Below are 14,608 nucleotides of genomic sequence, written 5' to 3'. Positions count from 1 at the left end.
GACTTTCCGGAGGGGCTTTGGGGGGGGGCCTGGCTCATCATTCTCTTACCTTGTGCTTTCGGGAAAGAAGAGAGAGAAGGAGGAATGCAGTGGAAAGGCACGTTGTTTCCACACTGAAGGTCCCCGTTTCAGTCCCCACGTTTGCATTATTTATTTAGTTTATTTATACTTCAGTTTTCTCCCAACCTTGCCTTGTTCTCCTTTTCTCCATTTTACCCACACAACAGCACTGCAAGGTGGGTTAGGCCGAGAGCATCTGACTCTCCCAAGGTCTCCCAGCAAGTTTCTGTGGCACAGTGGGGATTTGAACGTGGGTCTTCCAGACTCTGACACTGTAACCGCTACACCATGGATCTTGGATAGCAAGCCGGAGAAAGACCTTCTTAGTCTGACTCTGCATAAATCTGCTGCCCGTCAGAGTAGCCAACAGTGGACTAGAGACACTAGAGGTCTGACTCAGCATAAGGGAGTTTGATATGCTTATGTGATCTGTGCTGTTTGGGTGGTGTAAATAGGACGGCCAGACCCCCTGCTATGTCAGGAGGCCTCCCACAGAGCTTCCCCAAAGGACTTCCAAGGTCTATTAGTGTACTAGCCAGAAGACATCTTGGTCAAATGGCTCCGTTAATTTCACCTCTCTACACTAGGGTGGTTTCAAAAGACAGAGCCTGTGGAGATTGCTCCCCAAAGGCCCTGCCTGGAGGCCAAGATGAAATTAACAAACCCTCTGAGGAGTGATTTCCGCCAGCTCTGTCTTTTTAAACTCCGCTTCCCAGCTAATATTGCCTTTCCTTACACTTGAGCGCCCCCACGTAAGATATCTCATGTAGACAGACTCCTAGTTGCTTGCCTCTGCTCAGAGAGGCAGGAGAATTTTTTCCCCAAGACAACCTCAGCTGTGTAGCGTTGTCACTTCTGGGGGAAACGCAGAAGTGATGTAAGGTAGCTCTAGCAACTCTATTGTTTTCCCCATGACGTAGCAGTACAGCGGATGTCCGGCCACCCATGTTCTCACCCCCATCCCTCCTGTTGCCCAGCTTAGCTCAGCCTGGTAACCCTAGCTAAGCTGGCCAGCTGCCTGTCTGCAGTGGGAACCTTTGGCTCCTGCCCCTAACTGCACATTCTTCATCTGTTGAGCAGCAGGAGAAGGAGTGAGGGTAACATCACAAATGCTTTGACTTCACAATGTCTGGGATGCTCTAGGAATTCCCCCAATTTCTATATCTCTATGGTCTATACCATAGAGATTGGGGGAATTCCTAGAGCACCACAGATGCTGTGGCATCACTTCCAGGTAATAACCCGGAAGTGAAGTCGTGACATTTGCATCTCATCCCCTTTCCCAGGCTGTGCCTGCAAGAGTGCACTATTAGGCGAGCAAGTTTATACCCATTCAAACTGGAAGAGTGGGAGACCTAAGCGAAAGACCTAAGCTAAGTAAAGGGCAGAGGCTTCCAGAAATTCTCTTGCATATTCCCATTGAAATGAAAATGAAGTGTAGTGGTTAGAGTGTCAGACTTCAACTCTCTACTCGACCATGAAGCTCCTTGGCTGACCTTGGGCCTGTCACTCTCTGCCTAATTTCCCCCCTGGGTTCTTTTTTAATTTAAAAAAAAATCATTTGAGCAAAGCCAAAAAAAGAGAAGGAAAGAAACAACAGCGACCAAAGTGAAACAATGCTGGTTCTTGGCACGATAAGATCAGGAGGGGAGGACCATTTATGGCATCTTGCAGGAAATGCAATAGATGGAGTGTCCTGTTTATTTTAATGAGGCCTTTACACAGAAGAACTGCTCTGACTTGGATCGCCCAAGTGAGCCTGATCTGGTCAGATCTCAGAGCAGAACTACAAGTGACAAAAGGCACAGGTTGGACACTTGTCAGCTTCCCTCAAGTTTTGGTGGGAAATGTAGGCAGCTTGGCGGAATGTTGGACAAGTGACAGTTGAAAAGTCCATTGGACAGCAGTCAGAGAGCCAAGCTGCAAGACCAGGATGCCTACATTTCCCATCAAAACTTGAGGGAAGCTGACAAGTGTCCAACCTGTGTCATTCGTCACTTGTAGCTTGGCCCTCAGAAGCTAAGCAGGGTCAGCCTTGGTTAGTAATTGGATGGGAGACCTCCAACAAAGACCAGGGTTGCAATTGCAAACCACCTCTGTTCGCCTCTTGCCATGAAAATCTCACCAGGGGTCGCCATAAATCAGCTATGACTTGAGGACACTCTCCACCACCACAACACAGGAGAAGTACCTGATAGATTGCACTCCGTACCCAATAGTGTGTATATGTGTGGAGGGGGGGGGAGTGCTTTTTGCATTTCTCCCTCAGCCAGCTTCACGGAGGAACAGCATTATGGCAGTAGTTGGCTATATTGCAAAGATAATGCATGAACTGGCGTTCCTGGCCTTTTTGAAAATGGTGCTGTCCCTCTGCTCTTAGCATAAAGTTGAGAGATGTGGGCAATCTCCGTTGTCTTACCAAATGCACCTGGATCTCTGACCAAGTGATGTTGGGCACCGAGGTTGCGGGTTGGATGAGCGTCGATGGTAAGAAGAGGTTGTAGTGGCCAGTAGCACCGAGATAAACAGTCAAGGCCATGTTGAAAGGGAGGGTGAAAACCGGCAGGTCCCACTTGCTAAAGATGGCGGTCAAAGCACCTGTGAAAAGAGGGCTGGAAAAGGGGGGGAAACCACCAGTTTTAAAAGAAAGGAAGCAAAATGTGATTGTGTATTTGGTCAGATTTCCAGCATTCAGGTGGTGGCTGGAGATCTCCTGGAATTACAATTGATCTCCAGGTAACAAAGATCGGTTCCCCTGGAGAAAATGGCAGCCTTGGAAGGTGGACTCTATGACATTATAGCTAGCTGAAGTCCCTCCACCCTCTCTAGGCTCCACCTCCCAAATCTTCAGGAATTTCCCAACCAGGAGCTGGCAACCCTAGTATATGGAGTGGAAACACTGGCGTGGAAAGACGGGTCATATCTGTAATACACAGACTAAGTCCTATTTAATTGTCTTTTTTTCTGGCTGGGAAACAGGTGTCTCCGGCTCTTCCCTGCTACACCTAAGAATAAACTATTTTCCTGATGCCCAATTTCTGTTTTAATTTTCTTGTCATACTTCTTTAGGGGTTTCTAAAACATCATATGCACAGGCCAATATATGTGAATCGGATATACTTCTTTGCCTGCTTCTCTCTCTCTCTCTCTCTCTCTCTCTCTCTTGCACCTTTCTCACTGAGACTCAAGGCAGATTACACAGTGTGAGGTTAGTACAATCAGTGGCAAGGATAAGGGCAGGCATTTCCATACAGTGTCAAGAACATTTCCATAAACAATGTCATGGGGTAAAAGAATATAAGTTTTCAAAGATATAGTGTTAGCAAGGATCCAGTATGGGGATGAGGAATTGCTGAAACAGAACATAGTCAATTCTAGGACTGACATTGAACAACCTAAAGCACAGGTAGGCTATAGGAGTACATATTTAAACAACAGATAATATGTAAGGCAACATAATGGTGAAATCTATGGTTTCTAACTCATACATATTTGGACTTCACAAAGGCTTTTCTCAAGGTATGTCCCTAAAGACTCCTGAGTAAGCTTAGCAGTTAGAGGATAAGAGGACAGGTCCTCTTATAGATTAAAAAATGGTTAAATAATAGGAAGCAGAAAGTAGGAATAAATTGACTTCTTGCAATGGAGGGGAGTATTGGCTGGCGGCCGCCGCCACGCTGATTCTTTCTGAGGGCCTTTCTGTGAGCCCCTTCTAGAAGCCACGCTGGGTCTCCCCCCACTGGCCTCGGGGAGCCTCTCCTCCTGGGAACCTATGGAGTGTCCGTGGGGGCAGAGGGGGTCTGGGAGGAACTGGTCTTCACGAGGCTCTCTGCAGTTGAGTGTGGCTGTCTGGATGGAGGGAAGGGGGAGAAGCCCGGGTGCTGTGCTCCGGACACTGGCTGAGGTGGCCTCAGCCCCAGGGCCATCCTTTCCTCCTGCTCTCTGTCCAGCCCTTGCTAGCTCGAGGGCCTGAGGTGCAGCTGCAGCCACCTGTTGTGGTTGAGCCTTCACATTGCACCAGGCCTGCCTGGGTCTCCGGAAAGCCATGCTGGGCCTTCCTGCCACTGTGCCGAGCCTTCCTGGGACTCTGTAAGCCCCAAGGAGGCTGCCAAGGTGGTGGGAAAACAAGTTGTGTTGCCAAGAACTCAGTTCTTATCCCTGCAGAGTGTGCCTGTATGGGGATAAAAAGTGAGTTGTTGGCTACCTCCCGTTTAAGATCTCAAGCTTGATTTAAGAACTATGCTGGAGAAGCTAAACAGTTTTCTGTGGCACTTCTGTAGGGCCAGCATACTTGTTGCCCACTGCCACTGTCTGCCCGTTCAGATGATGTGGAGGTGGGTCATACGTAGAGGGCAAGGGGTTAGGGGCTGCTGGGAGATGTAGTCCCTCAGAAATTCCTTTCTTGAAGGTCCTGAGAATTCTTTGGTTGAGATCCAAGAGCTGCTGTAGCACAGTGGTTAAGTGGTTCGGCTGTGAATCAGCATTCTACTGGTTCGAATCCCACTACTGCCGTGAACTCAGTTGGTGGCCTTGGGTAGGGTTGCCAGCTCCAAGTTGGGAAATTTATGGAGATCTGTGGGGTGGAACCTGGAGAAACCTGGAGAAAGCGGGGTTTGGAGAGGGAAAGGACCTTGGCATGGCATAATTCCATAGAGGCCACCCCCAAGAGCAGCTGTTTCTCCAGGTGAACTGATCTCTGTGGCCTGGAGACCAGTTGTAATTCCGGGAGATCTCCAGCCGCTACCTGGATGTTGGCAACCCTAGCCTTGGGTAAGCCACTCGTCTCAGCCCCAGCACCCTAGCTGTATTGTGTTGATAATAATAACACTAAATTTGTTCTCTGCTCTGGTTGGGGCACTAATCTGTCTAGAAGAGCAGTATGTAAGTGCAGTAGTTGTTTATTGTTGTTGTTGTTGTTGTTGTTGTTGTTGTTATTCAAATTTCACACAACACAATAATAAATAAAGATCACATATTATCATATATCATTGTTGAGCTGATATAAGTTTCCACCAGAGACCTAAGCATCTTCCAGATATCGAGGTAATATGTATGCTGTTCCAAGTAACGCCGTCTTTTGTAGTTCTGTAGGAGTTATGTCAGAAAGCTGCAGTTTTTCCAAATAAGTTGTGAAGTTTTTCAAAATAGTTCCCAGTGCCCCAATGATAATGGGGACAACTGTTGTATTCTTCATCCATAGTCAGGTGGTTCCTTTCTATTGCCAGATCTCTATATTTAATCATTATTTGCTCTTTTTCTTTGACTCTGACATCCTCCAGGATTGCAATGTCTATTATCCAAGTTGTTGTTGTTGTTATTATTTTCCTAAGACCCTCCCCAGCGCTACGTAGGAACATAAGAAGAGACCTGATAAATCAGGTCCTTTTGGTCTGGTGTCCTGTTTCCCATTGGTCATTGGGGAGAGGTAGTAAATATCCAACCAGTTTAAGACTCAAATATGAGAAGGGAATAAAGGGGAGAGTGACAGAGGGGAGTACCTTAAGAATGCAGCCTCCCCAAACTTACCACGTTGTGGACATGAGAAAAACAACAATCAAAAGCCACCAATAACATTCGCCCTTGTCGGAAGTGGCGGCCATGAGCATTCCCAACAAGACCCCGTTGTAGCCATGTAGTCCGGCGGCTATGGCTGATCTGTGAGAGAATGAAAGCAGAGCAAAGATTCTTACTATAATAGAATAGTTGTCCTGAAGGGCGGTATATAAATCGAATGTTATTGTTGTTGTTGTTATTATTTCTGCGGTAAGTGCTGAAGTTGTAGGACTGAGGGGCAGTCTTAAAAATGGGAGCATGCCTCGATTTTGCCCTCATTTTTGACAGAAAGCAACATTGTGCCCTGGCTTAAGTATTTCTGCTTTCTACTTGCAATTGATCTGATTGGTGGGATGATTGGTTGTGCCGCCTAACTGAGACCTCCGTTTCCTATGTGCAGATGATGGAACAATCTGAAAGTTGTGGTTCCTGATTGGCTAGGGTCACCTATGTGAGAAATTCAGGGAGGAGGATTTAGGACCAAGAAAAATTGTCACCCAGGAAGAGGTCAGGCTCAGTAAGCAGAATAAAGAATATAAATATAAAGGGGAGGATATAAATATTTTAACAAGTAATTCAATAAATAATGTTGATGGGGAGGAGATTGCTGCAAGCTATTCTGGGTCTCAGTTGGGCAGAAATTGGACTGCTAATGAAGTAAATCTATAAAATAAGAGCCAGTTTTGTGTAGTGGGTAAGAGTGGCAGGACTCTAATCTGGAGAGCCAGGTTTGATTCCCCACTTCTCTGTTTGAAGCCAGCTGGGTCAGTCACAGTTCTCTCAGAGCTCTCTCAGCCCCATCCACCTCACAGGGTGTTTATTATGGGGATAATAATAAGATACTTTGTAAACTGCTCTGAGTGGGCATTAAGTTGTCCTGAAGAGCGGTATATACATTAAATGTTGTTGTTCTTGTTATAAATATTTATTAATTTTGAATTGGAGCATTCACCCGTGTGAACTATCCCACCTCATCTGAACCTGCTCACAGATTTGTGCCTCTCTGCTTTCAAAATGTCAGTCTTCTCATTGAATGCAAAATTTGGAGAGCTGGGATACAATCACTAGATAGGGATAGGTGCAGATTTTAGGGGGCCCAGGGCAGAGAAAACCCTGGTCCTCCCTCCCCTGCTGTGCCTCCCTTCCTACCCACTGACCCACGTGACTGGCCATCCTTCTTCCACCCTTTCACAAGCCCTCACATCACCTGTAGTCATAGTTGCCTGTACCATTCACATGCCTTTCCCCTGGTAATGCTGGGCAGTGAGTACCGCTGTGACCATGAATGGCAGAGAACTTGCAACTTGCAAGCAAGAGTGTAGGAGAGGAATGCGTAGGTAGCAGAAGAGGTGCACGATCTGTGGCAGTGGGCCTTGCCAGAACTCCTGGGCTCAGACAGCTGCCCCACATCAGGTATGCTGACACCGATCCTGTCAGTAGGCCATAAGCCCAGTTGCTACATTCATATAAACATGACAAAAATGTTTTGAGAAAAAACAGTTAAACATCCACTCGCCTTTCGTGTCTTAGAATAAGAGCTGTTACGGTTGAGACGATTGCTCCTAAGCATCCGTTGAGAGTCATCCATGGGCTCTGGACTAGGAATCCCGCTAACATGATCAGTCCACTGAGAGGGTTGTTGACGAACATCACTTGAGATATACCCCTCAGGATCCAGTCAATGAACTGGAACGGCAGAGGCTTATCTGAAAGATAGTCCTACTATGTTACACACATGCAAATGAAAAGGGCTTGAAACAATATAAACATACACATATCCTCATAGGTTACACCAGACTTATTCCTGATAGACTAGACATACCCCTAAGAGGTTAGACCAGACTCGCCCCTAATAGGTTAGACCAGACTCATCCCTGATAGGCTAGACCAGACAGACTACATCAGCATAGTTTAAAAAGACAGAGCTGGCAGAGAACACTCCTCAGAGGGTTTGTTAATTTCATCTTCACCTCCCCAAAGGCTCTGTCAATTTCCCCTCCCCTTTGGGATGATCGCGCATCCCTGGCTCTGTCTTTTTAAACCACGCTTCCCATCTCCCTACACTTGAGCATCCCTGTGTAAGATGTCTTGTGTAGAGAGACTCCGAGTCCCTGGCAAGTTATTTTGAGCCCTGGTAGGCAAAAAAGACTATGGCTGTTGTGGGTTTTCCGGGCTGTATTGCCGTGGTCTTGGCATTGTAGTTCCTGACGTTTCGCCAGCAGCTGTGGCTGGCATCTTCAGAGGTGTAGCACCAAAAGACAGAGATCTCTCAGTCTTTTGGTGCTACACCTCTGAAGATGCCAGCCACAGCTGCTGGCGAAACCCACAACAGCCATCGTTCTCCGGCCGTGAAAGCCTTCGACAATACAACAAAAAAGACTGTCACAATGTTGTTACCTATATTTTTTCCCCCTGGCAGTGGATAAAAGCAAGAGGACAGAGCACTGTTTGGATTTTAAAAAATGGTTCATGGAAGGGGAATAGCATCCCATTTCCCAGCACTGAGGCTTTAATCCCTCTCCTCTGCCCCCCCTGTCTAAATCAACGCATTGGGGCATCCAGCCCCCAACCACACTGATTCGCCCTCAGTTCTTGTTGTTCAAAAGTTAAGCACAGGGACTGTCTCCTCTGTAGGAACATCTGGCCAGCCTCTTCCTTGCCAATGAGGTTGTAAAATATGACGCACATTTATTATTGTTTGTAAAAATGTTTTGCAGTTAGGCAGTTGATTGAGCGGCGCAGCAACTGCTGGTAGAGTTCATGCAGAAGACAAACTGGCTTATTTATGGGGCTCGTGTTTAATTCGGCAGATGGTGCGAGCATCAGCCTGCCAGGTTATACTGGGATTGCAACACACTCTTCTGCGTATAATTTAAACTTTAAGCTGGAATGTCAGTGAGACACACGCATAGCCCAGGAAGGTGAAGGAAGGGGACAAGAGAAGGATTAATGTACACTTGGGAAAGAATATCCCGTGTTATGGAGTGTAAATTTAAGGCCAAATGAAGGCCTGTCACTGAGGTTGCCAACTCTGGCTTGGAAAATACCTGGATATTTGGAGAAGGTGGGTTTTGTGGAGGAGGGGAAATTCGGTGGGGATGTAGCATCATAGAATTCACTCCCAAAGCTGCTATTTCGCCCTGAGCCTGCTTGCAGGGAGGGCGGAATATAAATATGATAAAATAAATAAATAGAGGAATTCATTTCTGTAGTATAGAGATCAGTTGTACTCCAAGCCCCCCTTTAATGCTAAAGCAAACAAACAATACACAATATCTTACTAACAACAAAAAATGAATTCAGTTGTAAATATAAACTTGAAAATCATCCAAGGGTAGTCATATAATCTCAGATAACAATATCCTCATAAATTATCAAGACTTTGGGGAAAATCTAGAAAATCTTACTGCAATACCACACAGAAATGGAGCGAGTGAAAACCTGTATGATAAAATGGATGGAAAACTTTAGAGAAACAATCTCAAACTTATGGGAAAATTTATGGACTAAGGACATAAAATTTACAGACTGCCAGTTATTGAGAGAACTGATATAAAATGTTCTTCAGATGGTACACTACCCCCAAAGACATTGTGAGAATTAGTAAGGGTTACAGTGGTCATTGTTGGAAATGTCAAAGCATGGACACAACATTTTATTCTTATGTGGTGGACCTGCAAGAAAATGCGAAAATATTGGATAATGATACATGAAGAGACGCAGAAGATCCTTAAACTAAGATTTGAGTTAAATCTGAAAAATATGCTCTTAAACATCCTACTAACCAGGGCTTTTTTCCAGCTGGAACGCAGTGGAACGGAGTTCTGGAACCTCTTGAAAATGGTCACATGGCTGGTGGCCCCGCCCCCTGATCTCCAGACAGAGGGGAGTTTAGATTGCCCTCCGCGCCGCTGCGCCAATGTATTCTTTTATTAGCACAACGTAATTTTAAATACAGTGCTTGTATACGTTTCAAACTAATTCAAAATGTATAAGTTTCAACTCAATTTCCAATCTGGTGTTTGTATAGTCTTTTACTATGCACTTTCTATTTTTTTACATCTCTTTTTTTAAAAATAAAAATTCTTTAAAAAAAGAATCAATTCATGTAAATTTCCATGCGGACAAACAATATGCAACTGACATAACCACCAGGAACGCCTAGTCTATATCCAAAAATTGATTAGGGGCCGTTACCACACGGCTTACCTCTGCCCGTAACGACCTGGTAGATCGCGCAAAAAATGCGGAACATCATGTTTTCTCACACGAGATTTGCACGACGTCACGTGACATCACGCAAATCTTGCACGAGAAAATGCAATGTTCCGCAGTTTTTGTGTGATCTACCGGGTTGTCACGGGCAGAGGTAAACCGTGTGGAAATGGCCCAGGTTTAGTCTGGTGTAGTCATATTCAATTCCAAACCAGTATAGCCTAGGATGTACTGTGAAACATCCCCATGTTCTTCAACTAGTCACCATTACTACTTCTAGTAGTATCAGCAACAGATTCTTTGACAAAGATATTTATTGATACAGGAGAATGTGGATCTAGATGACCCGTAGGAGCAATACAGTATCACACAGCCTTTCCAGTTTGGAGCAAAATGACTGAATGAACTTGTTTTATACCGTGGAACTACCACCAAAACAAGGACTTTGGAAATTCTTTACTTTGAATGTTTGAGCACCTTATTAATGGAGTTGTGCAATATAAGTGGAAAGCAGCAATAGACTGTTTATTCATTGTATATACCAATTGTGAAACATCATAGGAGCTCAGAGCACTTGGACTTTATTTACTGGTTGTTAGCCTGCCTGTTCCAGGCAGCAACTGGCTTTTGTTTCTGCATATGCCACTTTCTTATGAACTATCTGCATGAGCCACTTTGAGAATTAAGAAGGGAGTTCCCGGTTGCTATGTAAGTTGCATATTGTTTGTCCACATGGAAATTTACATGGATTGATTCTTGAGTATATTATTACCTGAGATTATATGACTCTCCTTGGATGATTTTCAAGTATATATATTACAGCTGAGTTCATTTTTTGTTGTTAGTAAGATATTGCATGCTGTTTGTTTTACCATGCTTTAGGTTTTTTTTTTTTTTAGATCTGTATGGTTTTTACTATAGAAATCTGGGAGATCCCTAGAGATTCACATGAAACAGTGATGTCGCTTCCGGGTTTCCAGGTGGAAATGACAGCAAAATTGTGTGAAACCATTCACACCAGCTTTTATACCCCCACCTGTTGCCATCCTTGGGCTGGCAACATTACCTTTTGGTAAAGTCCCTGCATGGTTCCTAGGGTAACAAAGTCCCTAGACCCTCCTGGCTGGTATTCACCCTACACATAATCCTTGCTTGTGAAGTGCACGTGCATTCCAGAACTCGGTGCGATGATGTCACTTCTGGAAGTGATGCCATCACTCTGACTGCAGCCCTCACAAAGCACAAGACCCCTCCTGTGATGACATCACTTCAGGAAGTGACATCATCATGCCCTGCTGGGAGTATGCCTACCGTTTGCTTGCCCGGGTTTCTTCCTGGTGGCAGACAATTGCGGTTGCCACCTTCCACCTATCACAACAGGGCAAACCACTGAGAGTTTACCTGCCACTAGTGGGCAGCTGGGATCCCTATTGGTTCCCCTTTGACCTTGTGTCTGGGATTGGGCTCCACTCGGGTGTCAGGGCACTCCCTAGGGGTGCCAGGCTGAGCCTGGCAACCAGTGGGAGGGTTGGGGGCTCGGACATGGTCAGCTGCATGATGTCACTTCCTGTGTGGTTTGCCATGCTGGCCTCATAAGGGAGGGCAGAGCTGTGGGCTCTGGAGAAGGCCAATCCAAGTGCTTTCTGGGCTATAAAAAGAGGAGAGGAGAAGGTTCATGGTGCAGTGAACCTCCTTATCCTTTTATGAGGGCCACCAGGCCCCGGGAGGGAGCAAATGAAGGGAGTTAAAGAGCGACAAAAAAGAGGACTTGGGATTGGGGCCCTCCCACAACTTGGAGGTATAATAATAATATAATAATATTTAATTTATATACCATACTTCAGGACAAGTTAACACCCACTCAGAGCGGTTTACAAAGTATGTTATTATCTCCACAACAATCATCCTATGAGGTGGGTGGGGCTGAGAGAGCTCTGAGAGAGCTGTGACTGACCCAAGGTCACCCAGCTGCCTTCAAGTGGAGGAGTGGGGGATCCAATCCGGCTCTCCAGATTAGAGTCCTGCCGCTCTTAACCACGACACCAAACTGGCTCTTTAGGAACATTGAGAATTCTCTTATGCACTGGACAGAAGTTGAAAAGGAAGTCTTGCTGTGGAGGAAGGGTGGTGGTGGCAAAAGCCCATCATTACATTCATAGACGTCACCCCACACCGGCTCAGTTCAGATATCATGAGAAGCCATAATTGAATTAAACAAACAACAGTGAGTGTGATTATCTGTATATGGATCACTGCAGTATCTATGGTTGCACTGACCTGGATAGCCCAGGTGAACCTGATCTTGTCAGATCTCAGAAGCTAAGCAGAGTCAGCCTTGGTTAGTAATCGGATGGGAGACCTCCAATGAAGACTAGGGTTGCAGAGGCAGGCAATGACAAACCACCTCTGTTACTCTCTTGCCATGAAAACCCCACAAGGGAGTTGCCATAAGTCAGCTATGACTTGAGGGCCCTCTCCACCACCACCACTATCTATGGTTAGTCGGGTTCTGAAACCATGGCCTGAAGTTTGTTTATTAGCCGTAGTTACTCTTAGAGTTGCCATTTACCTGGTAAGGGTGGGCAAACCTCTTTCTTTCCTTCTCCCCCACCCTCACTCAGTGGAGCAGTGGGGGGAAAAATGGCAGGGATGACATCAGCATATCAAGTTACTCCCAGAATTTCCCTCATCTCTTTGTTTTTTACCATAGAGACTGAAGAAATCCTAGATTGTCCCTTGATATGGAGATGCCTCTTCTGGGTCTTCACCAGGAAATGACATCATGTCCTGTGATGCTACTCCTGTTTATGCCCTGCTCTTGCTATGCCAGTCCTGCAACTGACAACTTTAGTTACTTTTAACAATAGTTTTATCTGATATTCTGTCACTGTGCCTTCAAAAGGCAGCTAGGCACCTAGTCATTGCTGACCCATGGTGGGATGTCGCATCATGACATTTTCTTGGCAGACTTTTGTTATGAGATGGTTTGCCATTGCCTTCCCCGGTCATTTATACTTTACTCCCAAGAAACTGGGTACTCCTTTTACTGACTTTGGAAGAATGGAAGACTGAGTCAACCCTGAGCCAGCTATCTGAACCTGGCTTCTGCCAGGATTGAACTCAGGTCGTAAGCAGAGCTTGGGCTGCAGCACTGCCGCTTACCACTCTGCGCCACGGGGCTCTTCCACTGCACCTTAATCTTGGCTTATTTCCCAGCACTGCCCTCCCCAGCTACAGTCTGAAGGTTATGCAATCAGCATTTTTTGAGGCAATTCATGATCCAAATGATCACCTGTCCTGGATTCCTAAGCTAAACATTGTTCAAAAGAGCCATGGTTTTCTGTTAGGTCCGAACAGGGCCTTTGGCTCTCTTCTGTATTTACCTTTCATCCAGTCTCCGAATGCCTTCATATCTCCCGTGAAATAGCTCAGGATGCCCCAGATACGTTTCCAGATTCTCCTCTTCTGAGGTTGTGTTTCGCTCCTTTTTTCCTCTTTCACTTCCATTTCCATTACGGTTTTCAAGCCCTGCCATAACAAGAGAGATACTGTATCAGACTTCACAAACAAAACTTGAATGGAACCCAAGACGTGGTCTTTTCTTCCATTTCACAGTGGAAAGTAATCTGGAGGAAAATGGGGAAGAGAAAAATTTTCCGGCTGCATAGCACGGTTCATGGTACAGTGGGAAAAGCCCTAGGATGGCACGGAGTTGTTTTCTGTTTCCCCGGAAGGTCGGACCAGAACCAACAGGTTGAAATTAAATCAAAAGAGTTTTCAGCTAAACATTAGGAAGAACTTCCTAACAGAGCAGCCCTTCAGTAGAACAGGCTTCCTCGGGAGGTGGTGGGCTCTGCTTCTTTGGAGGTTTTTAAGCAGAGGCTAGATGGCCATCTGACATCAATGCTTATTCTGTGAACCTAGGCAGATCATGAGAGGGAGGGCAGGAAGGGTTACGTCAGTGCTTAGTTCTCGTGGCCCCTTCTTACACGTCCAGGGTAATGCCGATTGCTACTTTGGGGTCAGGAGGCAATTTCCCCCAGGCCGGTTTGGCTAGAGATCCTGACAGTGGTTTTCCCTCTCTAGGCATGGAGCAGAGGTCACTAGGGGGTGTGAGGGGGGGGGGAGGTAGTTGTGAATTTCCTGCATTGTGCAGGGGGTTAGACTAGATGACCTTGCAGGTCCCTTCCAACCCTATGATTCTAAGTCAGCTGTGACTTGATGGCACTCTCCACTACCACCACACCACCTGAACATTTTAACTAGACATGCCAGGAATTAAGCCTGGGACCCTCTGATGCTCTGCCATTGAGTGAAGGATCCTTTACAACAGTCTATGTTTGAGCATATTTGTCTTGTACTGAGTCAGGCTCTTGCTTTATTAAGGTCAGAGACCTCTCGGGTCTTTCATGCTATGTTCTACCTGATTCTTTTAGCTGATATTGCCAGAGATTGAATGTGGGGCCTTCTGTGTGCCAAGCAGGTGTCTTCCCACTGAGCCACAGCCCATTCTTCAGGTTTTACAATTTCCAAGATTATATGCCAGAAATCTTCCAATACATTCATAACTAGCCTTCCACCGACTCAGTCTTCGAACCTCAGTCAGAAATGATGCTGGCCATGTTCCAAGCATGCCTACCTGGGCTTCCAGACTCCCCAGGAGTGATCTGCTTTGAGAGGGGTCTTGGGCGCACGCTGGCAGAGAACATCCATCCATCTGTCCTAGAGTTGCATGCGTGATAAAGGGCAGGGAAGAGAAACTCATTTGGAACACCCACTT

General features: G+C 45.9%; 1 protein-coding gene across 1 annotated transcript in view; it reads right to left on the bottom strand.

The window, feature by feature from the left end:
- Window positions 1-14,608, bottom strand: part of SLC14A1 (solute carrier family 14 member 1 (Kidd blood group)) — a 38,662-nt gene that overhangs the window by 14,598 nt on the left and 9,456 nt on the right. The window contains exons 2-5 of the mRNA XM_054986757.1: window positions 13,212-13,356; window positions 7,130-7,319; window positions 5,587-5,715; window positions 2,480-2,672 (exon numbers count right to left, since the gene is read on the bottom strand). Coding sequence (XP_054842732.1) covers window positions 2,480-2,672; window positions 5,587-5,715; window positions 7,130-7,319; window positions 13,212-13,341 — 642 coding nt within the window. The 5' untranslated portion in view covers window positions 13,342-13,356. The remainder of the gene's footprint in view (window positions 1-2,479; window positions 2,673-5,586; window positions 5,716-7,129; window positions 7,320-13,211; window positions 13,357-14,608) is intronic.

This window comes from Eublepharis macularius, chromosome 8, assembly GCF_028583425.1.
Source record: "Eublepharis macularius isolate TG4126 chromosome 8, MPM_Emac_v1.0, whole genome shotgun sequence".
NCBI lineage: Eukaryota > Metazoa > Chordata > Lepidosauria > Squamata > Eublepharidae > Eublepharis > Eublepharis macularius.
This window is presented reverse-complemented; position numbering and strand designations above follow the sequence as displayed.